This window comes from Trichosurus vulpecula, chromosome 6 (assembly GCF_011100635.1).
Source record: "Trichosurus vulpecula isolate mTriVul1 chromosome 6, mTriVul1.pri, whole genome shotgun sequence".
Taxonomy (NCBI): domain Eukaryota; kingdom Metazoa; phylum Chordata; class Mammalia; order Diprotodontia; family Phalangeridae; genus Trichosurus; species Trichosurus vulpecula.
The window spans coordinates 139317035-139344081 of NC_050578.1; the positions used below are offsets into that span (position 1 = coordinate 139317035).

A 27047-nucleotide genomic window follows, 5' to 3' on the forward strand; every position below is an offset into this window, starting at 1 on the left:
AAGAAAGAAAATGACCCTCTTTCTTCCTTTCCCTAAAAAGAAATACAAACTATTACAGTGACATATGGACAAAAGAGGAGCCAAGACTGCAAGGTGGTGAGCCAGTCTCCCAGAAGCATTTCCAAAATGCATGCTCTCATCACAATGCAGGGTCTGATTGTTTAATTCCTCTCCACCATGCCACGGGAGAGAACATCTGAGAGCACTGCCACAGCCCTAACTGCGGCAGCTCCAGTGTGCCCAAGTACTTACTACATCATTGATGGTCCTACATTTGGTTTTGCCATCAAAAGAAGTGTTTTTTTTTAAAGCATCAGAATTAAAAAAATGAAAAAACCCCAATAGGCATGAAGCCATTCCAAATTTTACATAATTGTATGAGAATGTTTGCCTCTCTCTGATTAGACCGATTTTCCACCATGAATGAATAAGAAATCTTTAATATAAGTCTTTTCTTCCTCACCCTGAAATCTAATCAAGCCCAAGGGAAAGCCAAAATGATTAGTAAAGAAAATAATTTTATGCACTGTCTTTCCTTTCTTCTTTAAGTAATTTTGAAGTTTTGGAAAATGCTTTTATATTTCTTAAGTTTGTGATTCAGAGTAGGACAACATTATCTGATAGACTGAAGGCCAACCAATCACTATAAAATGCTCCTGTTGCATCGGGGGCAGAGGAAGGAGAGGGGGACTGTCTTCCAAGGGCTACAGTTTTATTCATCAGCACTTCGGCTGTACATTTGGTTTGTATTATTGCGTGGTCCATTAAGTGATCTGGGTTGTTTTTCCCTAGTAAGAGCTTTATTTGTTCAAAGGAAGTTTATGCTTGACCTCCAAATTTGGCTGATAATTTGCTGTTGAGATTCATCTGATTCAACCCTCATCAAAGGGTTCCTGTGATATTCAGACAGGTTTGCAGGGTTCTGTGACACATCCTGGAATGTCACCATCACCTCTGAGTCCTGCAAAGATGCAAACACTTTCCGGTCACTAAGAATCTCTTCGAACCCCGGCATTCCTGCCATGCTAGGCTTACCTCCAAAGTTCCCAGTCATAACTCCACGGAAATCTGGAAAAGAACCACACTGGACCTTCGAACTTGGCCGGTCTTCTTCCTCCCTTTGGGAGCGTTCATGTTCCTTCTGAGCCTTCTTCACTCTTTCCAGCCTTTCTTTGATCTCTCGCTCCTCTCCTTTGCTTGCATATTTTCGCTGACTTTCGGTAATCCTCTGGGCCATTGGCTGGACTTCCTCCAGCACAGCACCTGCATCTTCATCATAGTTCAGTTTATGCAGCCATGGCAAGATCTTGGGCTCACTCCTCCTAGCTGCCAAGGCATCTTCTGGCTTTCCTTCTCCATTTGTCGGGCTACATGGAGTCCGGGTTTATTTCAATCTCTCCGTCACAATCTCTAATAGCAGCATTGGGCTTCTGCACTTTTCTAAAGATATGACTCTCTTAGAATCCGAAATGGCCAAACAGGGATTCGGTTTGATGGCTTCTGTAAGTAACTGAATGGCAGTCTTAAGGTCACCAGTAGTGCGGGCATCAATGGCCGACACTTTCTTTTCATGAGCCTGGTCCGACATCTCTTACCTCAGCATTTTTATCTCCCCTTTCCTGAGGGAAATCTGCATCTGCTTCAAACACTCCATCATCAGTCTCCACATCACTTTCCTCACTTTCCAGCTCTTCTAGTTTGGGGGCTTCCTCTGGTTTCTTTCAGTCTTTTCTTCCTTGACTTTTTCTTCTGATTTTGCTTTATGTGGAGCAGGTGAGATTTTGCCACCCATACTCTTCACCCAGTTCTGGAGGTGTATTATGAAGGCAGAATTTATGATTTCAAAAAGAATCATATATATGTCTGAATGGTTCAGAACCACAGGATATAAGGAATTCTCTAAGTAGAAGGCAGAAGAATTAAAGCATTTATTCAAGCTCCAAAGTAGCAGACCCACAAACCAGTGTCCCCATTTTGATATCCTGGTCAAAAGCTTCCAGGCCCAATAAGCCCGCCTCACAAGAGTAACCAGGAGGCTACAGAAAAACATGATGGCATTAAACCAAATCATATTAATGCTCCCCCACTCCGGTAAGAAGATTACCCACTGGCCTCAAGCGCTTGCTCACTGCTTCCCGGTCCACAGGTGGGTCAGCCCTGCTACCAGCAGCTCCTGCTTCTTCAGCTCCCTTGGCTTCGGCTTCATCTTCAGCTTTGGCTGTAGCTGTCTTTGGCTCCAACAAGTCTCAATCTCCAAGCTGTGTTCTTTCCTCTTACAGAATTTTTGACCCATCTGAATGACCAGAACTTAGGCTCTGGTGATTGGTTCTTGAGTTATCCCCTCCTCTCAGGACCCTGGGAGGTTCATATCCACATAGGTTAGGTTAACACCTAATTGGGGTTAGAGCCTGGGGCTTAGCACTTAGTAAGAGTCAAGACAGGCATCGCTCTGGAGTTAGCACCTCCCCTTAGCCAGCTCCAACTTGGGCCCCACCCCAGTCACCAATCCACACCCACATAGGTTCCACACCTAATAGGGGTTTGGGCCTGGGGCTTACCACCTAGTAAGGTTCAATGAAATACACTGAATTACCCAAAGAAAACAAAGGCCATTTTGCTTACCAACACAGGAGGAACCACAGCTTATCCTTGTGCTGAAGGCCTGGGTCCTGCCGGCAAAGACTGATGAAGGCCTGGAGCTCGGGGAGCAGTCCAAGTTGGGCAGAGCCAGGGCTGGGGCCCGGGCGGCGGGGGCCAAAGCCGGGGTGGCTGGGTGTTTCAACAATCCAGCTAGCATCTATTGTGGGGGTATAAGATCCACCAACAGCCAGCACCCAGAAAGCTGCCAGCAGGCTGCAAAAGCACAGGTTCTTTTGATCTGCTTAGCTAAGGAAAGCTACGTGAAGGGGTTGACAAGCTTACTTTAATTCAGCATACAAATATCATTCACTTAGTTCAGGGGAAAAAGCCAGCACCCTGAACTTCAGAACAAAATACAAAGTACAAACATCGACAGACAGACCTTGTCTGATTCAAATCCCAATACATAGTTACCAGAGTTTAACAAAGTCTCAGCATCCAGGTTACAAACTGGAGGGCCCTTAGCTACAGCTGCCTGGGGTCTCCACTTCAACACCATCTTGAGTGAGAGCCCTGCACGAATGGCTCTGTCCTCTCTTCTTATAGGGCTTCAGACATCATCAAACATCATCTGAATGACCAGAACTTAGGCTGCGATGATTGGCTCTTGAGTTAGCACCACCCCTTGGTACCCTGGGAGCTTCACACCCACATAGGCTAAGCACCTAATAGGGGTTTGGGCCTGGGGCTTAGCACCTAGTAAGACTCAAGATGGGCATGGCTCTGGAGTTAGCACCTCCCCTTAGCCAGCCCTGCCTTGGGCCCCACCCTAGTCACCAATCCATACCCACATATGTTCTACACCCAATAGGGGTTAGAGCCTGGGGCTTAGCACTTAGTAAGACTCAATGAAATACACTGAATTACTCAAAGCAAACAAAAACTAAACTCTTCAAGGGCATGCTGTTGAACTAAGTGCTAAGAGCCCATTTTGCTTACCAACACACTGCGGTTGGAGCAGCCGCCTCTGGAGCAGCGCTCGTGCTGGATTGTAATGAAGCGAATGCTCGAAGGGTCAGAGCAGACGGAGAAGGTGGGCAGCCGGATGCGCTAGGTGGGAGTGGATTGGCTCCAGACCGCAGATCCAAACTTCTCAATTTTTGTAGAAGGCACTACCACACTCCCAGTTACACAGGTTTACTATATCAGGGTTATCTTGGATGGTTCCCTTTCTCTCATTATCAAGTCTTGCCAATCTTCCCCTCCCTGCTGCGACATCCCTTTCTCTCCCCTCACCTAGCTTCCAGCATAGTTCAAGTCCTTATCATCTTTTTCCTGAATGTTAATAGGTCTCCTTATTCCAGTGGCTGCCCCATCTGATACATTTTCCATATAGCTAAAACAAACTCCCTAAAACACATATATAACCATGTCCATCTTCTCACAAATTGTCAGTACCTTGCCCTTGCCTCCAGAATAAAACACTAAGTGAGATAATGTGGGCAAACTTTAATGTACTAAATATCAGTTATTACTATGATTTATATTCTCTTCCCTCCTCAAACCACTTTGCATTTGCACAGAGCATATCTGTGCACATGAAACACGCCCATGTTCCTTCATTCCTTAATGTTGTACCTTCAGTAGGTTGTTGATGGTAGAGAATATTTTATTTTTGTTTCAGTGTCCCCAATGTCTTTCACTTATCTATATTTAATAAAATCCTTTTAATTTGATAGAATAACATCTATCCAAAAACAATTAAGTTGCCTGGTCATATAATGAGCTCTCCAGCACCAGAGGTGTTACTCCTAGACTTATTGCTAACTTGTTACTGATGTCCTAGAGGTGATTCTTAGGTTCAGCAGAGGACTGGGTTGCATGCTCTCGAACAGTCGCTTCCACGTCTCATATTCTCTGTCCCTGTAATATATTTAAAAGGTCTATCCAAGGGAACCCTTGAAATGACACATAAAGCACTTTGAAAAGTCAAAGTAATGGATACATTTAAGCTATGCTTAGGTAAGGGAGTTGGTCTTTCACAAATTTAACACAGAAAAGGGATCAGATGAGATGGAAACCTCACTGTAACAATTCTGTCTCCCTAGGTGATGCTTTGCCAAGGAAGGAATGAGTCCCTTCAGTGAAGCAGAAAAACCAGTGCCATAGGATGTAAACAGGCCACGTCTCAGCTGACCTTTAAAAATCAGTCCAGAAGAGGGACATGAAGGGGAAGCCAGTTCATAGTGTAGAGGAGAAGGCATATGGAGCTTTAGAAAGATAAACAATAAAAGGCAGTAGGTGTGGAAGCGCAGAAACACAGGCAGAAAGGGGACAGCCACAAAGGAGGCAGCACTTGGGAAGAAAGACTGCTTTGGTTATTTGGGTATAAGGAGTGTTAGGATACAAGTTTTTTATCGGTCCATTGACAAGCATTTAGTAAGTGCTTACTAGGTGCCAGACACTGTGCTAAGGGCTGGGAACACAGAGAAAAGCAAAATCATTCTCCCTGACCTTAAGATGCTTGCATGCTATGGAGGAGACAACATGCTAACAACTACATGTACACATATGATATATTTTATGTACAGTATAAATGGGAGATAAATTCAGAGGGAAGAAACTAGTGGCGGTGGTAGGGTGGTGGAAGGCACCTAGAAAGGCCTCTTGTAGAAAGTGAGATTTGAGAGGAGGTTTGAAGGAAGCCAGGGAAGTGTAATGCCAATCACGGCAGCGCACTTGAGGACTGCTGCTGTGAATAATTTGAAGGGTCTAATCGCACAGTATAATGAACTCTCTCTCTTTATTCAGAACTAAACATTGTTCAATAAACTAAAGCATAACATTCGTAGTAACATAACAACTTATTACTAAGGTAATCAGATAGCCTTAAACATGACATACCATCCCGCATATGACACAGCACTCAATATGTAATATGGCACACAGTATATATCACTGCATCCCCCAAATACTTGTTTATACAATCAGAGGGTCCCAGGCCAGGGTCTTCTCTTGCACAACACGTCCTTAAGGGGTAGCGGAAAATGCCTCACTGTCCATCCCTAGGTTACAGTAAGTTACAATCCCCTCAATCCAAACAGAATGTCCAAGTAAAGTTCTCTTTCATCTTGGCTTGCGGCTTAACTCTGAGCCCCATGGCTGCAGGTCTGCAGGCTGACAGCTCCTGGCTCCCACCTAAGGTCCTCAATGCAAATGGCTTTCCACTCCTGCTCCATGTCTCAGCTCACGGCTCCACTCCAAGCTCTTCCAGTTCCTGCGGGACAGCAGGCTCCAGGGGCTCCTGACCCCAGCTTCTTTCTCTGGGAAAACAAAGCTTAACAGGGTAACAACAATATTTACCCACATTACCAACACTGCCTTCTCAATTCCATTGCAAAGTGCAGAGGCTCTGTGATAACAGCTCTTAAAGGGGGCTTAAGCTAAGCCTCCTTCCTGCGGGCCAGTCTCTGCCTTTCAGCTCAATTCACTTTCACTACTGGGAGGCTCCCTCAGTGAGCCTCTGCTGCTGCGGCTGCTGCAGCCCACTAGCCTTCTCAATCTTCCTCTGGGTTCACGTTCATAGCCCAGAGGCCCTTCAAACAATGGCGTGGCATATACGATCTTCCCCTAGGTCAGTTCCTCCCTCCGCCCTCTCACACTCACTTCTCTCTTCTCTGCTCTCACTCTCTGCTCTGCCTGCCTGTGCTCTCTCTCTCTCAAGCATTCTTTTTCCATTAGCATTCTTTTCCCATTGGGCCCTGCTCTCTCCCTCTCTGCCAGTGCTCTCAAACAGAAAAAAAATCCCATCTTGCTTGCCCTAAGGGAAGCAAGTAGATGGGAGCAGGGTGAGAAGGAAGAACATTTCAGGCATGGGGGATAGCCAGTGAAAAGGCATGAATTTGGAGAGAGAATGTCATGTTTGAGGACCAGCAAGGTTAGTATTACTGGGTCACAGAACACACTGAGAGGAATAAAGCAAAAGAAGACTGGGATGGTAGATATAAATGTCTTCCCATCATCCATCTAGACTTGATTGCACTTTTTCTCCTTTATACTCATAGGCTTCTTCATGGATATCTGAAACATTTCCTTCCAGGGCACAGGGAAAAATCTGTTAATTTTTCCTTGCTTTAGGTATTGCATTTTCTTGATAAACAGCATTAATAATGGGTATTTGCTAGTCTGAATGTACTAATTAGAAACACAATTGGGAGGAGACAACTGAAGGGGAAACATCTCCAGGGAAGAACTAGAGATAGATCCAACAAGTCATTTTGCCAGAAGTATTATCTCTAGCTTGGTGCTCTGAGCTAACAAATCAGATAAAGAGAATTACAATTTGGTAGTATTCAAGAGAAAGAGAGTTGTTATTAGGAGTAGTGGAGTGAGAGACAAAATGGAGTATTCGAATAACTACCTCACCTCCACTACTACACACTTTTATTACTGATATATTATCATAGTAATATCTGCCATCAGTATTCAGGATTGATAGGAGTCAGGATAGAGTAGACCAAAAGACACCAAGTAAAAATGTTGTTTTATTCCATATATGAATGCCTGGACTGATAATGATAATGAATCCCAAGATAGAGACAGATTTGAAAGACATTTCTGAGGAAGAATCCTTCCAAGTGATTATAGGTGAAGGAGAAATAGATTTTAGGTTTCTTTTTAGCATAGGGAATTGGTAACATGGTAGTGTCATTGACCAAAATTTTAATGCTAAGGCTTAGCTGTAATCTCATCCTGAAAAATTCTCTGAAGATTTCAACATACATTCACTTCTCCCTTCTCTCCCTCCCTCCAATTGCAGTTACTGATTATTCCATACAACCAGCTTCTGATCATTTGCTGGCTCATTCTCTAATTTTCTTTACTGAATAATAATCAATAGTTTATAAACTTAGCAACTAATGGGAAGAAATTGGACATACTCAAAGTCTAAATAAGATATGACAAACATGCATGAAACAAGTATTCTCTCTTATTTCATAGTAATAGTGTAAACTGAGATAGTATGCCATAGTGTATAGAATGCTAAGCTTTAAGTTAGGAACTACAAGTTTCAAATCCTGTCTTTGACACCAATTATCAGTGTGACCCTAAACAAGTCACTTAACCTCTGTGTGGTTCTGTCAGGTCCCAAGTGGATTATATGGGTTGTGTTCATATTGGTAGAGAGTGTTCCTACATTCAGAATTATTCATGCTGAGAAACCAAAGATCCTTCTCATATATATGTAAGGTACTTCCCATTTCAAAGGGCAGAAAATTTTTTTTTAAAAATCCTCATAATAATCAACCTGAGAAGAAACACATCCTCTGAGATAAAATGTTGAGGAGAGACGTAGACTCTTCTGAGGTTCAAATAGAGAATTGGTCCTCAGATGAATGTACTGAGGTGACCTATTTAAAGGGAAACCAATTACTGAGGTAATTGCTGTAGGACATTGTGGTCCATCAGTTAATTTGAATGTGATACAAGCAGATCCCACTTCCTTCATACCTTGTTTTTCAGGAGTTATTATGGCCCAAAATATGGCTAATTAACAATAATTCTGCAAGAGTTTCAGAGTTTTAAAGGCCAAAATTGAAAAAGAGTAAACAATATAACTGAGAACTATGGGGAAATTATTTAAGGACTATTGGGGCCATACTTGACTAAAAAGTTGAATTATTCAGCTTCGCATTGTAAAAGCTGGTCATTGTTTATTAGGAGTCACTGCTTTGAGTCAGTAGCTCAAAGCTAGGGAAGAACCTGTAGGAAGGAGCAAGCAGAGAAAGAGTAGAAAAGGAAGAAAGGAAGTCAAGGAGAAGAGGAGTTGGAAACAAGGCACAGAAAGTGATGAGAAAAACTACTTGCAGAAGACATGCTACATAGCAAGCTGACTGAGTCTGAATCAACTGAGATATCTGATTAAAGTCTGATAGGCTCTGCAGCTGCTAGTTCATTGGAAGAAAGCTGAATCCTGTTGGCATGTGAAGAATCATTCGGGTTTATAGCTCTCTGGTCCTATCTACAGCCCAAAAGAAGGACAACCTCTCACAGATGCTTTTGTTGCTCTCTACTGTCTTCTCTGACACAAGAGGGAGAGACAGGAGAAAGACAGGCTTTGTTGTGAAAAAAGTGCTTGATTTTGCTAAGAAATGATTGGATAAAGCAAAATCTATTGCTGTTTGAAGATCTGAGCAGATTGGCAGTTATCTGGCTTAAGGGAACTGCTTGTCAGTAAAAGAGTGTAAGACTTTCTTAGTCCCTTGCTAGTTCTAGCTGTGCACTAAAAGACTTTGTCACTCAGTAGCTAGAATACAGCGCAGGTTGCAAAGAAGCATCATTGCAGGAGAGCAAATATCACAGTAGTTGTTTTGCCCAGAAGGTAATGCATGTTGCAGAGTTAACTATTTTTTTAAAAAAATTATTTATCTTAAACATCTATTTAAAAAAAATTTATGTTCCAAATTCTCTCCCATTCCACTTCTACCCCTTGAGAAAGCAAGCAATATGATATCAATTATACATATAAAGCGTATTAATTATGTTGCCAAAAACCCCAAAAAATAAATAGTAAGAAACATAAATCCACACTCACAGTTCAACAGATTGTCATGAATCCTTGTATTGGCCAGAGTAGCTAAGTCTTTCACAATTGATCATTGTTACAATATTGCTATTACTGTGTACACTGGCTCTCTGCTCACTTTATTTTGCATCAGTTCGTATAAGTTTTCCAAGGTTTTTCTGAAACTGTCCTGATCATCATTTCAATTTTGATAGTATTCTATCACAATCACATACTACAACTTGTTCAGCCATTCTCCAATTGATGGCCATCCTATCTATTTCAAATTCTCTGCCACCACAAAAAGAGTGACTATTAATATTTTTGTACTAGTAGGCCTTCTCCCCCCTACCCCTGCCACTTTTGGATATTTTTGAGATACATACCTAGTAGTGGTAATTGCTGGGTCAAAGGGTATGCATATTTTATAACTTTGTGGGCATAGTTCCAAATTGTTCTCCAGAATGGTTGCATCAATTCACAACTCCACCAAGAATGCATTAATGTATCTATTTTTCCCTTCCAGCATTCATCATTTTTCTTTTGTGTCATGTTAGCCAATTTGATGAGTATGAGGTGATACCTCAGAGTTGTTTCAATCTGCACTTCTCTAATAGAGCATTTTTCATGTGATTATTGATAGCTTTGACTTCTTCTTTGGAAAATTGCCTATCCATATCCTTTGACTATTTATCAATTGGGGAATCACTCGTTTGCAGACAGTTTGTCTAAAGAGACCTAGGACATCAAGACGTGCCACCCAACGTTCTGAGTTGCCCAAGGCACGCTGATTCCCCTCTTCAGAAGCCTCCCTGAATGGGTTTCTGTTAAGTGTATGCCCACTCTTCCCCACAGAAACTGTGTACGTTGATGACAAAGTCTGATGCAGTTTGTATGTGGACTCACATTTCGATTATGTGCTCATGCCTTTTATTGAGTAAAAATGTTATCATTATTTTTATGTTTGTTTCATTGTTAAGTAAATGTTTTATATAAATAGTGTCATGCAGATTGATTTTGAGTAAATAAGAAGCAATCTGGGGCTTAGGTGTTACTATAGTGAGTAATAGGAGTATATTTCTGCCACACCAGCAGTATCTAAGGACCCTGAGAAACAAGTAGAATTGTAGTCATATAGTCATAGACCCAAATGGCCCTGTTGTGAAGAACAAACACAGAAACAATGTGAGACTTGCTAGTATGAAGGCAAGGTGAGATGAGTGAGCCAACCCCGATTGAAGGGGGTTTGTGAGTCCATTTGGATGCCATGTCTTTGGGTGGGGCTGCTTGTGTATAAGTGGACCAGTGCCAAACCTGCATTCTGTTTGCATAATATAAACTAATAAATGCCCGTAAGCCTCAAATGCATTGATCATGCTTATCACACATTGCTTAAATGAGACTCATTTTAAATGCCTTATTCCCACCCCCAACCCCCCCATCACAGGTGCCTTTGTTTGCAAGATGGTGCCATTTGTGCAGTGTACTGCTGTTGTTTCCGAGATTCTGACAATGACCTGCATTGCTGTGGAGAGGCATCAGGGAATCGTGCACCCTTTGAAAATGAAACGGCAGTATACCAACAAAAGGGCCTTCACGATGCTAGGTGAGCTCACGAGGACATTTGGCTTTTTCTATGCTTTTACTGTATTTTATTTAGTCAGAAGGCCTTGGGCAATGATACGGGATGGCTAGTAGAGTAACCTGTTCTGGCACCACTCTAAGGTGTCAGGTGAGCCCATGTGTTGCTCCCTAGCTTCCTTTTAGATTCAAGGAAAGAACTTTGGAAATCTTAATGTGTCTTATAAATGTGAGTTTTATTTGTGCACCAATATTTCACCTATAGTTCACCAATATTAGCTAGAATAGTAATGAATGATGATAATAATAATTATAAGTAATAAGTCGCAATTATATAGTGCCTTAAGGTTTGCGAAGAGATTTACGTTCATTATCTCACTTGAGGCTCACAACTGTCCTGGGAGGGAGGTACTGTTATTATAGATGAGGCAGTTTAGTCTCAGAGAGGATAAATGACTTGCCCAGGGTCACACAGCTAGCAAATGTCTGGGACAATTTTCAAATACAGATATTCTTGACTCTAAGTCCATAACTCTATATGCTTTACCACACACCTGCCTCAATTTCCTTCTTCCTTCCAATGACAGCATTTATATAGTCATAATGATCCTTTGCCAATCTCTTTTAAAACCTCATCATAGTGGAAAGGTGCTCCTGGGTTCTCTAAAGCTGTGCAGGCAAAACCAAGCCTGGGGCAGGTCTTCCCAAGCTGACTTCACTTCAAACCCTCTAGCACCGGCACAGCAATGTCTTTCACATCTGTTGAGCAAGGCATGACATTTTTGGCCACCCCAACCCATGAAGACCAATATGTTCAGGGTTTAGGATTTGTCTCAGTGGAAACAGTGCCAACACAGAGCAGACCACAGTCTTGAAGTTATGGCGTCTTGACAACCCACATTGCAATAATGCCCTAACGTTTACAAAGCACTTGATTCCCAACAATTCTGTGATTATCCATATTTTAGAAATGATAAAATCAAGGCTCTGATGAAGATTCTTTGTGATTTCCTCTGGCCCACGTAGTTACTAAATCTTGGAGATGTAATTTGAACTGAGGTTTTCTGCCTTAAATTCAGTGGTCTTACCCTGGGAAGAGCACTAGAGTCTAAGTTAGATGACCAGGATTCAAATCCAAGCTTAGCTACTCATTGTCTATATAGTTTGGGCAGGTTACTTGGCCACTCTGAAGCTCAGGCTTCTCATCTGTAAAATAAAGTGACTGAACCATATGACCTTTAACCTCAAAATCTGTCACACTGATCTATGACTGGCCTGGGGCTTTGTAGGTCGTAAGTATCAGGGCTTGAATTAGAATATAGATATTCTGAATGAAATCCAGCACTTTCTCCATTATCCTACATGGTTATGGGCATTCACTGTAGAAGGTCTATGTTAAAACTTGTCACTAGGAAAGGTTAAAAGGGTTATTTTGTTAGATGCTGTGTGACAGGAATGTAAAATACTGAGGGCTGACTGGGGAACAGGGCAACCAGAATATAAGCCATCTTGGAGTGGGGGGGAGGGTAGAAACGGGGAGAAAATTTGTAATTCAAACTGTTGTGAAAATCAATGCTGAAAACCAAATATGTTAAATAAATAAATTTAAAAAAAATAAAAAAAATAAAAAAAATACTGAGTGGATACCTTTAGAGCCAATAGGACTTGTGTTCAACTCTTCCATCTGACACATGCTGGCTCTGTGACTCAGAGAAAGTCACTTATTCTCAGTATTCTAAGCAGCTCATTAAGACTATAAGTTACAGCAAACGTGCTGCATTGTATTGGTAAGGGAGTTTCCTCACTTGGGAGTCCCCTGCATAAATGAAATCACAAATCTATTCCCTACCTCTGTTATATTAGAATGACTAAGTTCATTTGATTAAGGAATTGTTGTCGTGATTTGGCTAGGCCATGAGGGAAAAGTTAAGGGACAGAACAAATTCTAATGATACATATGGGGCATGGGAAAAAGGCTTCTGGAAAATGTTGGAGAGAAGATAAAGCCTAAGAAAGGAGGTCTGATTAAAGCTTTAGCTGAGAAGCTATTTGTTGACACCTGGGATCTAGTCACCTCAGAATGGTACCAGGAAAGATGACTGAAGATCAACAACATTCATTGCCTATCTTTTGCTGGGTTCTTTCATGAACTTCAGCATTCCACAATTATTTCTGTTCTGCCTAGGAAGAATGATGGACAGGCAATAAATGAGAAACTTGAAAAGATGTCTTAAAAGTCCAGCACACCAAAATAGGGAAGGTTCTTGGTTCAATAGCATGAATTTAATTTTCTCAATAATTTTCCTTGAAGGTTATGCTTGTCTGCTCTCAGTAATGAGAGTTTTCCCCAATCAATTTTCCTAATACTCAGAGAAAGCAAATTCTCCTAATCCCCCACTTGAGAGAGGTGATTAAATTTTTATTTTTAGAATAAGAAGCAAAACAGTCTTACCATGGAATAAAAGCATTTCCACAGGGTTGTTAACTTTCTATTTGTTACAGAAATACCAAAACAGAGGGAGAAATCAATAGGGAAGACAATCAAGTAGACCTGCCATATTTATTTTAATGTTTGTTTTCCATCTGCCCTCTGAAGAGTTCAAAGAGCTGGAACTATGAAGAATTAACATCCTTCTTACATCATTAACCTCAGAAAACAGTAGAGCATGGATGTGGAAGGTGCAGATATGGGGGGAATTTATAAAATAATAATGTGTTATTAAATTCTTAACCTATTACTAATAAATATGTTATCAATATAACATTTATATCACCTTTATTGATGATCTCAAAGCCTTCCACACTTATGATTTATTCACTTGCTACAAATACATAGTGTGCCATAGGTTTAGGGTTGACCACTCACCACTATCTCTCCCTCTGCCTGCTACTACATCATTTTTCTTATTTGCTCTGTCATTCCAGGTTCTCAGGTATTTCCATATTAATTAGTAGAATTGCAACAACTTTCTTATTAAATATTAAACATCAGCTCTGAGGTCTTACCATAGTTTATTAAATGTTACTTATTTAATAAACTGGAGACATTCTATAGGTATTTCTCTCTCCCTGTCCCTGTCTGTCTCCTTCATTCCTGCCTTTCCTCCTTCTGTCACATATGCACTTTTGTTTATGTATATCTATAGGTATTTATGATGTGTGTATATATATATAAACATGTATATATGCATAATTTGTGTATATGTATGTGTGTATGTCTACTCACACATACACATACACACAGTGTTCCAAAAATCTTAGTGAAGTTTTAAGCTCTTCAAGCTTAAACAAAGACATATTTAATTATTTACAATATGAGACAGATCACAGTCACCTTTAGCCATCACCACAAATGCTGGCCTCAACTGTAGAAACACAACACCACCATTCAGTTCTCTCAGACCAATTAAAGTATTTTCTCAAGAATTATCTTCATGTTTTATTGTAACATAAGGGTTACACCCCGCTTGTTAGGAAACAGGTTCTTTTTTCCTCTCTCCTCTCCTCAGTCATCACAGTTGTTCCTTCAGAAGAGCAGTTAAGAATCCCAGTCCCATTAGTGATTTCTTAAAGAATGACAGTTAAACTCCTACTCCAAGATCCCATTACCTCTTAAAGATAGAGAATACGCATCAGTGTGGGAGAGGCAATTGTAGCTTGGTGTTAATTTCTGTCTATGGCCAAGTAATTTCATTCCCTTAAAATCATTCAGGGGTATATCAAGTTCAAATAACATATTGTTTCAACAATCCGGCTAGCAGCTATTGTGGGGGTGAAAGCCCAACAACAAGAACGCTACCAGCACGCTGCAAAAGCACAGGTTCTTTTGTTCTGCTTCACTAAGGAAAGCTATGTGAAGGGGTTGACAAGCTTACTTTTAATTCAGCATACAAATATCATTCACTTAGTTCAGGGGAAAAAGCCAGCACCCTGAACTTCAGAATAAAATACGAATAAAGTACAAACATCAACAGACAGAACTTGTCTGATTCAAATCCCAATACATAGTTACCAGAGTTTAGCAAAGTCTCAGCATCTGGGTTACAAGCTGGAGGGCCCTTAGCTACAGCTGCCTGGAGTCTCCACCTCAGCACCACCATGAGTGAGAGCCCTGCACAAATGGCCCTGTCCTCTCTTCTTATAGGGCTTCAGATGTCATCAAATGTCATGTGAATGACCAGAACTTAGGCTGCTATGATTGGCTCTTGAGTTAGCCCCTCCCCTTAGGACCCTGGGAGGTTCACATCCACATAGATTAGGTTAACACCTAATAGGGGTTAGAGCCTGGGGCTTAGCACTTAGTAAGACTCAATGGAATACACTGAATTACTCAAAGCAAACAAAGCCAAACTCTTCAAGGGCACTTGTTGAACTAAGTGCTAAGAGCCCATTTTGCTTACCAACACATATATACAATATAAATATCATAATAAAAAGCACCATTTAATAGACTACTTCAAATAAGGAGAAAGGAAACACCACAGTAGAAATACCAGTAATAATAAACTAAACAATTTAGGCATTGACAGCACTGCATGTGCACAGAAAAAGTACAAAGTGATATGACATATAATTTAACGATGAATTAAATCTAACTAAATGACTAGCCATTTCTGTAACATCATGATTTAGCCAATTTATAGTTTTAAGAGTTCTATTTATTATGACCTATTGATTTTTTCTACATCTAACCTTAACTGGTTGATGGGAAATGGTTGATGGCACACTACCCGTATTTCTAAACTGTGTTACTCTTTTTATCTTAAAGTACTCTGCAGATAAATCTTTAGGTATCAAAGGCATGATCTCTGGGTTTAGCCCTTCCCATCTTATCTGAATTGAGTATCCTCAGTCCTACATAAAATTATTCGTTTTAATATACCATGTCTTCTTTATTTGAAGGGATGCTTTATTATCTTTTTTTCAGGAGCTCTCTGGCTATCTGGGAAGCAAGTTAAGCTTCAGTATTCTTCAGCTGCTGTTTCAATGTAGTAGTTTCTTTTAAATCATGTTTTAGTGATTATTTTGCATCATGTTGATGGTCTTGTTTCAGTGATGAACTGTCTCTTTGTATCTACAATGTGGAAATCTCATTTTAAAAAATAACATCGACCTTCTTTTCAGCCCACTTTCCAATTTCTCCTTCCGCTAAAATGTCTTATATTTTTTAAAATTTTTACATACGATGATTTTGTCTGTGATTACACTTTGTTGTAAAATCATAAAATCCATTTACAGATTCTCTATAAAAGTGTCTTCAAATCTGTTACTATCTGTATCTCTTTTCATGCTTCTTTAGGTCAAAAATGAGAGGACACGCTAGAGCTAGGAAGTGTTGAATTATCCCAAGCACCCTTTGGCAGCTCTGCACTCATACTCCATCCTGACGACTACGTTTATTAACTTTTCAGAATTGGGAAGAGACTGGCACACATTAATATCAACTTGGTGTTCAGCTCATTTTACAGATGAGGAACTGAGGCAAACAAGGTTAAATGACTTGACCAGGGGTCACACAGCTAAAAAGTGTCTGAGACTGGATTTGAACTCATGAATATGAGTCTTCCTGATTCCAAGCCCAGTGCTCTATCTACTGCACCACCTAGCTGCCCCAAAATAGCTGATCTGGGTAATGTTCTTGTTCAGTCATTTCAGTCATGTCTGACTGTTTGTGGCCCTACTTGGCATTTTCTTGGCAAAGATAGTGAAGTGGTTTGCCATTTCCTTCTCTAGCTTATTTTACAGATGAGAAAACTGAGGCAAACAGGATTAAATAATTTGTCCAGGGTCACAAGCTAGTAAGTGTCTGAGAATGAATTTGAACTCATGAAGATGAATCTTCCCAGCAGTCCCTCCATTGTGCCACCTATATGCTCCTTAATATAAACTAGATGCCATGTAGTCTCCGGGCTGTGTGTCCAGGCATTACGCCTTTGGTCCAGTCTAATCTCAGGTTTTACTGCTCCCCTGTGTAGTTATCTCTTTACTTGTGTTAGCATGAACTACAAAGCTAGCAATCTTATCCTCTTTATACTGAGGAGTAACCTAAACAAAACAATTTTGTGCTTCCTATGGCATCCTACCAATTCTCTATCTTAGTTTTTCTAAAAAGGTTTGCCATGTGAGTCCAGGTTGGATATCTCTTGAACCAGTCCAGAGGCTGAAGCATTCCATTAATCTAATCATCTTTTCTGATAACTATTTGAATCCATGGTGATACTTTTACCTTGCTGGCCCAATTTTCTCACAATTATTCCCAGGAAGGACATGGTACTTTCCTGGAAAAGCTTCCTAACACTGGTTCACAAAGTCTCTCTGCAATGATTTATTTAATTTTGTCCTTCACACACAGGTATAGCATCCTATCAACTGAGAAGATCTAGCTCTTTCTTTACTCACAGATGAGCTATCTCTTTCTGCCATAGGGGACCTATGCACTATTTTCCAGTAAGACAGTTTAGAGCTACATGATTCTGCCTACCCTTAGATTCATTATTCTCTTAAATAGAACTAAGTATGGCTTCCATGCTCAAGGAGTCAAACTGAGACATCTTATTAACCACTTGATGAATGTAGATGACATCAAACTATTTGGTTCCACTGGGGAGAATGGAGGGAACAAATGAAATAACTCCTTCATCTTTTGAAACCTTTCTCCAGTATTATCTAAACATTATTCCAACTCAGTAAGTATAACATCCTGAACATACACCAAGAAAGGTGGAGACTGAAGTCTTCAAGCTTCAATCCAGAGGTAACTTCAAACCACTGAATGAAGGCAATATGTATAAATGCATTGACTTCCTCCAAGTGAAACACAGCAAGTGTTACTATTATCAAGTACAAAGTAGTGGCTGTATACAATAAGTGACTTGCTAGTATTCTGAGACAAAAGCTAATGGGAAGAAGACACTTAATGTGATTAACACCTATGCATCCCCAGTGTAAGTGATACAAAGCAACCCTTTGAATTATGAAATGAACCATAAACATTTAGAAAGAAACACAGAATTTTAACTGATCGTAGACTTTATTGCCTAGTTAAAGACTAGATTAACACTTTCATGACAAAAAGGAGGAAGAGAAATGACAATCTCACAGGCAATGATACAGAGGTTGTTGGTATTGTTTGCGTACTTTCTTTCTCAAAAAGGATCAATGACATCACGAGGATGATGTCTTGACTTGCAAGGGAATTGGATTTAAGTAAGGAAGAGCTGTACAAAGTCATCAGCCTCACTCTATCCTCCAGAATCATTGGAGTCCAGTGGCAAGACAAATGTCAAGATGACTGGTGACAGCCCAGGATGAGTGGGTGGCCTTGACCTTTCTAAATCAGATCTTTCCCAGTTCTCAGTTTGTCTGAGGCAACCGAGTTTGAAAAAGAAGTACATAAATGCTTTTGGAATAAGCAGATGTTATTGATTCACCAAGAAATAAAGTATATGACATTGGATTTGTCAAATGTTAGCCTCAAGGTGCTTCCCTCCAGATGGAATCTATGAAATAACTGAGATCTAAAAATAGAATCTACAGACACTGCTTGGGCAACATCCATAGGAACTCAATCAATGCTATGTGGATAAAGGAGAAAGAAAAGAATGGCTAAGTAACACACATTTCTTTGTGAAGTGAAGGGATTTATGATGGTAATATAGGATCAAGGATGTTGCTCTCAGAAATTACAGTAGGATTAGCCTAGAGCCCAGATATAGTGATTTATGTATATTGTGCAAGGAAATGATGGAGACTGCAAAATGTATCATAGTAAGTTGTAAAAAATTTAGCACGCATGAAATACCTAGCAAGACATAATCTGATGGTGATATTTTTATGCTCCATCTCAATCCCTTAAGTAGCCAAAAAGGGGTAGGGAAACTGTGGCCTCAAGGCCACATATAGCCCTCTAGGTCTTCAAGTGAGGCCCTTTGACTGAATCCAAATTTCACAGAGCAAATCCTTTTATTAAGGATTTGCAGTTATGCAGTCTCCACCATTTCCTTGCACAATAAATCCTTTTATTAAGGGGATTTGTTCTGTGAAGTTTGGATCAGTCAAAGGGCTGCACGTGAGGACCTAGAGAGCCACATGTGGCCTTAAGGTTGCAAGTTTCCCACCCCTGCATTAGGTTAATCTCATAGGATTAGTAGGGGACCCCTCTCTGTCCCTTGAAAGGATTCACCACTAAATTAGCTAGAAGTGCAGTGGCCACAGGGCAGCTAGGTGGTGCAGTGGATAGGCTGGGCCTAGAGTTAGGAAGATGTGAGGTAAAATCTGGTTCTTACAAGTTCTGTGACCCTGCGCAAGTCACTTAACCCTGTTTGCCTCAGTTTCCTCATTTGTAAAATGAGATGGAGAAGGAAATGGCAAAATATTCCAGTATCTTGGTGAAGAAAACGCCAAATGACATCATAGAGTCAGACCTGACAGAAATGATTCAACAAGAAAAGCTGTGGCCACAGAAGGCCAGGCTGCTACATCCAATCATCTGACCACCAGAGGCTCTGCTTTGTCCACATAAACCTTCCCCTAATTCAATTAGTCAGTTCACTGACCATCAAGATTCAAGTTTGCTAAGTAACACCAAGGATTCTGGGCCAGCCTGACTCAGGCTGGTCCAGTGGATTCAGGTTCAGGATGGAAATGAAATGAGACACTTACATTGCAGCCAGGATTTAATAATTTAATAGAAAGGGAGTTTTCTTCACAGTTGTACCTGTAGAATATTTGAAACTCAAATCGACCAATTAATGGCAACACAAAAGAAGTATGTAGAGATGAAATGTGGAAAACAAAAAAAATCTGAAAACCTTGATATCCTTTATCAGTTATTGAAAGCAAAAGCCAAAAGGTCAAGGTGATTTAAAAAGTCAAAGAAGTTCAAAGAACAAAAGAAACAATTCAACATTAAGAATGAGAACAGGCATTATACATAATACACATATAATTTCATGAATAGTAATGCATGTCATATATAATTTCATAGCTACAATTTCAGAAGAAAAGTCAAATACACTACTGATAATATTCAACACAAATGATTTCAATTCCCTCATTAACAAGATATAGAGTTATATAATAGATAAAGAAATGAAAGTTTTTCATAACACTTAATGGATACATATTTCATGCAAATAGTTGTATTTAGATTAAAATTCAATAAAATCAGTTTTCCCCCATGGTATGCATTTTTGGATGTCTCCTGAAGTCTGTATTGTGCACGACCTTCTCTCTGATATGAAGAAAGATATGGAAAAGTTCTGGTTTCCTACATAGGACATCACACAATGAAATGAAAGTTGGGTTGAATGTTCAACAGAAAGCTTCCATGCTATTAACATAATGAAAGGCAGAATAGTTATATGAAATGCTTGTTTCTCTGCACAACTGGAAAATGGTGAGAATGGATAAGATTCAAAATGATTGGGTCAAATGCTTCATGGTGGCTTACAGTGTGTCTGGGATTGAATTTGAAGTTGTAGTCGGTGGGGAACACGCATAAGGGTCATCCCAGGGAACTCATTTAGAAACTTTAAGTTTATGTTCCTACTGAAAGTCTTGCTCTTTGAAATGATGAAGCAGTCCTATATTAGTCATCAAGAGAGTGACTCACCAAAGATGGAAAGGGGTTGTGGAGGCAACTTTATGCGTTTAAGAGGAGAGGCAAGGGAATAAACATTTACATAGTACCTAGTATGTGCCAGGCACTGTTTACAAATATAATTTCATTTGATCCTCAAACAACCCAGCACAAGATAGATGCTGCTATTGTCAGTATTTTAAGGTTGATAAAACAAAGACAAAAAGCTTACCCAAGGATGCAAAGTTAGTAAGTGGCTGCTGCTGGATTTGAACTCAGGTCTTGCTGATTCCAGGGCCAATGCTTTATCCATTGCAACTGTACCACTAGCTGCCTCTGTGAGGTTTGATATCATAAGTACCTTGATCCTAAAATCTTGAGAAATGAAAAACATGTGGATACAAGATAAGGTATGCGTGCTTCTTGTCCTATCTGGCACTGGAACTTTTCTAAAGATACACTTTAATCCAATATTCCAATTCAGCTACCAAAAGCTAGCATTTAGGTGGTCTGTGTCATAGTCTGCAAAACACTGACTATAAAAGAATAAAGGATAATGAATTATACTTGGATAGTGTCTGTATAAACTCCATCTTTATATATTACAGGTAGGTGGTACAGCAAATATAGTGAAGGACTTGGAGTTAGGAAGGCCTGCACTCAAATCCTGCCTCAGACACTAGCTATGTGACCTTGGGCAAGTCATTTAACTTCTAGCCTCAGTTTCCTTATCTGTACAGTGGAAATGCTCTATCTTAAAGGGTCGTCATGAGGACTGAATGAGATAATATATAGAGAGTTTTAAAAGTCTTTAATTACTACGTAAATGCTAACTATGATGATGTTGATGATAATGATGTAGTTTGTATATGCCCACATATGAACACGTTGTCTCCCCCATTAGAAGGCAAAGCTCTTTGGGGGAAATGCAGTTTTTGCTTCTTTGTATTTCACAGTTTTAAAGAAATTTTATGTTTTATGTTTTAAATGTTATAAATGTTTATATATATCTTATAAATGTTTTAAAGAAGAAAATTAACATTGTACTCTGTGCTTTAGACATGTCCAAGACAATTTTTATTAATTCATTGTTATTCTAATATGTCAGAATAATACATTATTGCTCTGAGTCAAACATTTCTTGTCTAGAGAAAGAAATATTTAAATGATGCAGTCCCCCACCTCATGTCCTCAGACATCTCTCTAATGCAAGGCAATTTGATGTAATATTTATAAAAGTCTTGAACAAGGGAAAGGTGACAACGTAACAAAACACAACTTTGGATGAATATTCTTCTCCATTGGATAGAACATTAATCATTTGATCTTTTCCCTAAAATGACCTCAAAATATCTTTGAACTCTCAAGAAATAAGCTGTACTGGTACTGGGCCAATTTGAGACAGCTGTTACCTGCAATTACCTGGACATAACATTGATTTATTTAAAAAAATTACAATAATTACATTGAAATCTTTTGTTTTTACACCATCTATAATTCCCAATGTAAGCATCTCCCCTTGTATCGAGCCAAAGAGACATCCCTTGTAACAAAGAGTAAAGAAGAGAGGAAAAATAACCAGTTCAGCCAAATTAACCAACACACCCTGGCCTGATATTATATCCATTTCCCATCTCTTCACCTCTCTTGACCTCAGTTTACTCATCTGTAAAATGGGGAGTTGAACTAAGTGATCTCTAGGGTCCTTTCCCCCTATAACTCTATGATACTCTGGTCTTGATCTCTTCCCAGCCCATGGCTTTTTGGCCAGAGTGCCTTGATGAAAAAAAAAACCCAAAAAACCCAGCTTATTGAATTGAATCGAAATGATGCTTGCTGTAATACATGGTATTGGCTCTCTCTCTCTTTTCTTGCCACATGATAAGACTGAATAAATCCCCTGGTATAAACTGAGTGGTAGAGAGGTGGCATGTGAAAGCACATTGACCTTGGAACCAAAAGGCCTGGGTTCAAATCTGGATACCTGACAATTAGTAGCTACGTGATTTTGGAAAAACCACTTACCTCTCTGCACTTCAGTTTCCTCATCTGTAAAACAGGTTAACAGTAGGCCCACTATAGACTTCACAGGTTTCTGGTGAGTTCCTAGTAGAATGTAAGCTACTTGAGGATAAGGATGGCTTGTTTTTGACTTTATATCATCAGATCCAAGGATCAGTGCCTGGGACAAAGTAGGTACCTTGAAAATGGTTGAACTGAAAGTCCTTGCTAATCTTAAATTGCTCTATAAATGCAAGTGGGTCCAAATCCAAGCTCTGCGATTTATTCCCTGTGCAGACTTGGACCAGCTCCCCGAAGTGCTTTAGTTTCTGCATAAGTGAATCAGATTGAATCTGAGAATCTTGAAAACACCTTTCCACTCTCAATCCTGTGATCCCACTATGAATAAATTTATAGGGAGTGGGTGATGTCATTCTTGAAATGGAGAAAAAGCATGTGTATTATGGAATGATATGAAAGTGCCTTGAATTTTTAAGACAATGGTGGTAAAGGATAGAGGGATGTCTATGAAGGGTCAGAATACTCCATGTGTTTGTAGCCTGGGATGCTTTCAGTTACCACCTTGTAGCCTTCAGTGGTTTAGATTTTAAAGTTCAAAGTAAGTTGCGACTGCAAATATCATCTACTTCCACGGCTCATCTTTGAATATGATTATTAAGTAACTGATATATGTGATTTGAAAACCTTAAAGTGCTATATAAATGCTAGCTGTTGTTGTTAATTACTGTGGTTGTTAATGACTTAATGGTTTTTCAGGTGTTGTTTGGCTGGTCGCCGTGATCGTTGGATCTCCCATGTGGCATGTGCAGCAATTGGAGGTATACATATACCACTTCGTTTTGGAAATCTGCCCCTCTCCCACTTGCTCTGAAACTCTTTCCTTTTCTCTTTCTTTTACAGCACTGTTCACAAGCATGAATTTCCATGGCAATCTGTCAGAAAGCTCAGATAGGAAGAAATTGTTTTGTAAATGGGGTTCCCTAACGTTTGACCCAAGTTCCGCTTTGTTATTACTTTTGGTGGGAAATCATTGCTTGAAAAACAGATGCTAAGACCTCTATCTCCCCAACTCTGCCCCCTGACAGTACTTTCCCTTATTCCCTATTACTACCCCCATCTTCATAGTGGAAAACAGTTTCCATTTAGTAGTAGGATTTTTGCTTATTTATTATTGTGATGGTCTCGAGATCACTCTCTTGAGTTGTTTACAATTCACAACTTAAAAAAATTCCAATTGATTGACTTCATATTCAAGCTTTTTTTCTTTTGAATTTTCCTCTAAGACCCTGGATCCTCTCCTCCATAGCTTCATAGCCAGAGTAATAATAGCTTGTATTCCAACTGCATTTTAAGTTTTATAGAGCATTTTTTTTGTACAGTGACCCTGTAAGAGTCCAAGGATTAGCTCCATTTTAAGGTCATAGAGTTTGATAGCTAAAAGACCTCCAACAGAGAATGTGAAAGACTGTGCTGTTCTCTCTTTCTCTTTTCCCTTGGTGAAGTCAGTTCCAGAGAGCAGAGCCATCAGGAGAGATCTTCCCCCTATTTCTAATCTGTTGGATCACATGCCTCCTTAGCTTCTCTGAATGTTAAAGGCAAAAATTCTATCTCCTACATTCAAGATGAAAGTGGCAGGGCCAGTGGTATTGCACTTACTTCTGCCTCCATTTCCCTCCAAGGAATGGTTTCTTTTTTCATTAAAGGAGCTTGCCCTAGTAATAATTGAAGGCTTCTTTCTTCATCCAGGCATATAACTCATGGTGGTCCCCTCATTCTGTCAAATTTGGTCATTAGAGATGAATTTAAGAATTTCTATGTTGTTAATAGCAGAAAACCACCTACTCAACTGAGTCACTTGACTGGTTTTGGGGAATACTTTACTGAGACTTGTGCTTTGCCTGCAGCTGGATAAGAAGGTGGGAGCTTTTATAGAGTAACCCTGCCTTCCCTACCCCATCACCTTCCGATCAGCTAAAAAGTAACTTGGTGAAAGTGGAAATGATGAACTAGCTAAGTATAGCTGAGGAAGTAGGTGCCTATAGTGATAAATAACATCAAAGTGTACCATCAGATCTAGAGTTAGAAGGGGCACCAGAAATCCTCTATTGCAGTGATTTGCAAAGAGGATGCCACCACTTTTGCTAGATGTGTTATGAAACACCTTCCTGTACCCCAAAGCTCCCATGTTCCCTGTGCTTCACCCCAGATGTGGATTGCTTCCTCCTCTTCCTGGCTTTTTGTCAGGAAAGTCACAATACAGTTCTCTCCATGGAGGCATGGTGCTGCCTCTTCCATTGTGATATTGGGGAAGCAAAGATAGAAGTGGGAAAGGGAAAGGAAAGTTTGGGTAATGAGTCTAGAGGCCAGAACTATGCTGTTTTTGAAACCAACTTAAACTGCTTATGAATCTGCAAAAAGGTTAACACCTACATTTGCAAAGGAGGAGACAGGCCAAGAAAAAACATGATGAAAGAGTATTTTTGTTGTGCTCACCATGACAAATCACCCATCCCAGGGAGGCCTGACTTTCTTGGCCCAGGTTACAGGTGTAGTTACTTGTAGAATACTAACACTTTTGAAACTTGCAACCACTGCAAACTTGAAGAAGCTTGAGTATTTCCTGGGGATGCAAGGTCTGATCTGACACAGGGAGCAAGAAGGATGTCTTAGGCTTGGGAATTCAAAAAGCTTCTCTATGTCCACTTGGGTAAGCACAGTGTCAGACCATCCACTGATCTTATCTCCTCTCAGAGCTCAAAAGCAGACCTGTGACTATAATGAATTTACAAGTTACAAAGAGGAGATGTGTCTTACTAGGAAAGAAAAACTGAGAAGCTACATGGTATGGTTCAAACTCACAGGCGTGGGGAACCTGCAGCCTCAAGGCCACATGTGACCCTCTAGGTCCTCAAGTATGGCCTTTCACTGAATCCAAAATTCATAGAACAAGAACCTGTGGCCCCTCTAGGTCCTCAAGTGCAGCCTTTTGATTGAGGACCTAGAGGGTCACATGTGGCCTCAAGGCTGAAGGTTTCCACACCCCTGGTTCAAAGAGTGATGGTTTTGGAGTGAGAGGACCAGAGTCAAATCCTGGTTTTGTCTCAGTACTTGTGTATGCGGATCTTGGGTACATCACTTAACTTTTCTGGGTCTCAGTCTCCTTGTCTGTAAAATTAATGTTTTAAACTCAATGACCTGTAAAATCCTTCCAACACTGAATCTATTACCTTATGATCCCATGATTGGTGGTGGTGCAGAAGAACCTTATTGGAAAAACGTCATTCTTCAGTCACTTTGATCATTGGAAGGTAAATTTATCAGTGCTTTAAAAATCATTAAATTGTAGAAGACACAAGCAATTTTATATGGTATATCAAAACGAAGAAGTGGACCATTCTGTTCTTTGGATTCTGAGTGCTGGTTGCCTTTTTTCTTCTATAGATTAAATATGATTTCCTATATGAAAAAGAGCACATTTGTTGCCTGGAAGAATGGAGCAGTCCTGCCCACCAGCGGATCTACACTACGTTTATCCTCATCATCCTCTTCCTGCTGCCTCTTGTGCTGATGCTTGTCCTGTACACTAAAATTGGCTATGCGCTCTGGATTAAGAGAAGAGTGGGAGACTCTTCGGTTCTCAAAGCTATTCATGGAAATGAAATGTCCAAGATAGCCAGGTTCAATAGACAGATTTACTCCTACTTAAAAGATGTTCCCGTAAATGGCACAATGATAAAAATGACATTGATGTAGCTCTTGGCATACATTATCTCATGAGAATCTACTTAATGAGTCTATGAAATAATATTATCCCCCCACTTTACAGTTGTAGAAACTGAGGCTCAGAAATCTTAAGTAACTTGTCCAGGGTCAGAGCTCATTAGTATCACAGGCAAGATTTGAACCCAAGTCTTACCTGAGTCCATACAGCACAGTATCATTTCCAACTGCCTCTCAGATGAATTAAATTGAATTGAATGGCTGCTAATTGAACATTTTTTTAATTGAATGTTTCTAAGACCTTAACCCTAGGGATCTAGGGACCCAAAGATTAGTATTTGGCACATGTTTACCAACACTATTTGTCTTTATGCAGTGGAGATAGACACTCCTTTAGATGAAAACCATTCACTACAACTTCCTTTAACAGGACCCTCTTCTTTTTTTTTTTTTTGGAGGAGGGAAGGCAGGACAGTTGGGGTCAAGTGACTTGCCCAAGTTCACACAGGTAGTAAGTGTGTCAAGTGTCTGAGGCTGGATTTAAACTCAAGTCCTCCTGACTCCAGGGCTGGTGCCACCCAGCTGCCCCATAGGCCCCTCTTCTGATCCAGCTCACACTCTCCCTCCCAACCCTCCATATCACATCACACTCAGTAACACTAGTCTCTTCCCAGGTAATTCTTAGTTCACCAAGGTTCATTGAGGGGCCACTGGATGGGGTTATTCAAATTTCCTGAGACTGTGTCCTAAACCATCCAGATGAAAGGGAATAGGGTTGGATATATCTTCCTCAGGACTGCTGTCCATCTGTAGCCATGGTACGAGCACATGGATAAATACATCCGTATACATACTTGTACATGTCCACTGGAGCTGGTTCCAACACTTTTCTGAATATCTGTATGTATGTGCACATATACATATATTATACAATACACTTATATAAATAGTTGTCTGTATAAATGGGCATACACATACATGCGTGCATGTACATATGGA

At 40.1% G+C, this 27047-nt stretch overlaps 1 protein-coding gene and 1 pseudogene across 1 annotated transcript in view; one reads left to right on the forward strand and one right to left on the reverse strand.

Annotated features, from left to right (window-relative positions):
* QRFPR (pyroglutamylated RFamide peptide receptor) overlaps window positions 1-27047 on the forward strand; it is an 84442-nt gene that overhangs the window by 51473 nt on the left and 5922 nt on the right. Inside the window, exons 2-4 of the mRNA XM_036764801.1 lie at window positions 10593-10751; window positions 23085-23146; window positions 25770-26005. Of these exons, the coding sequence (XP_036620696.1) occupies window positions 10593-10751; window positions 23085-23146; window positions 25770-26005 (457 nt within the window). The remainder of the gene's footprint in view (window positions 1-10592; window positions 10752-23084; window positions 23147-25769; window positions 26006-27047) is intronic.
* LOC118853236 lies at window positions 820-5819 on the reverse strand (annotated as a pseudogene).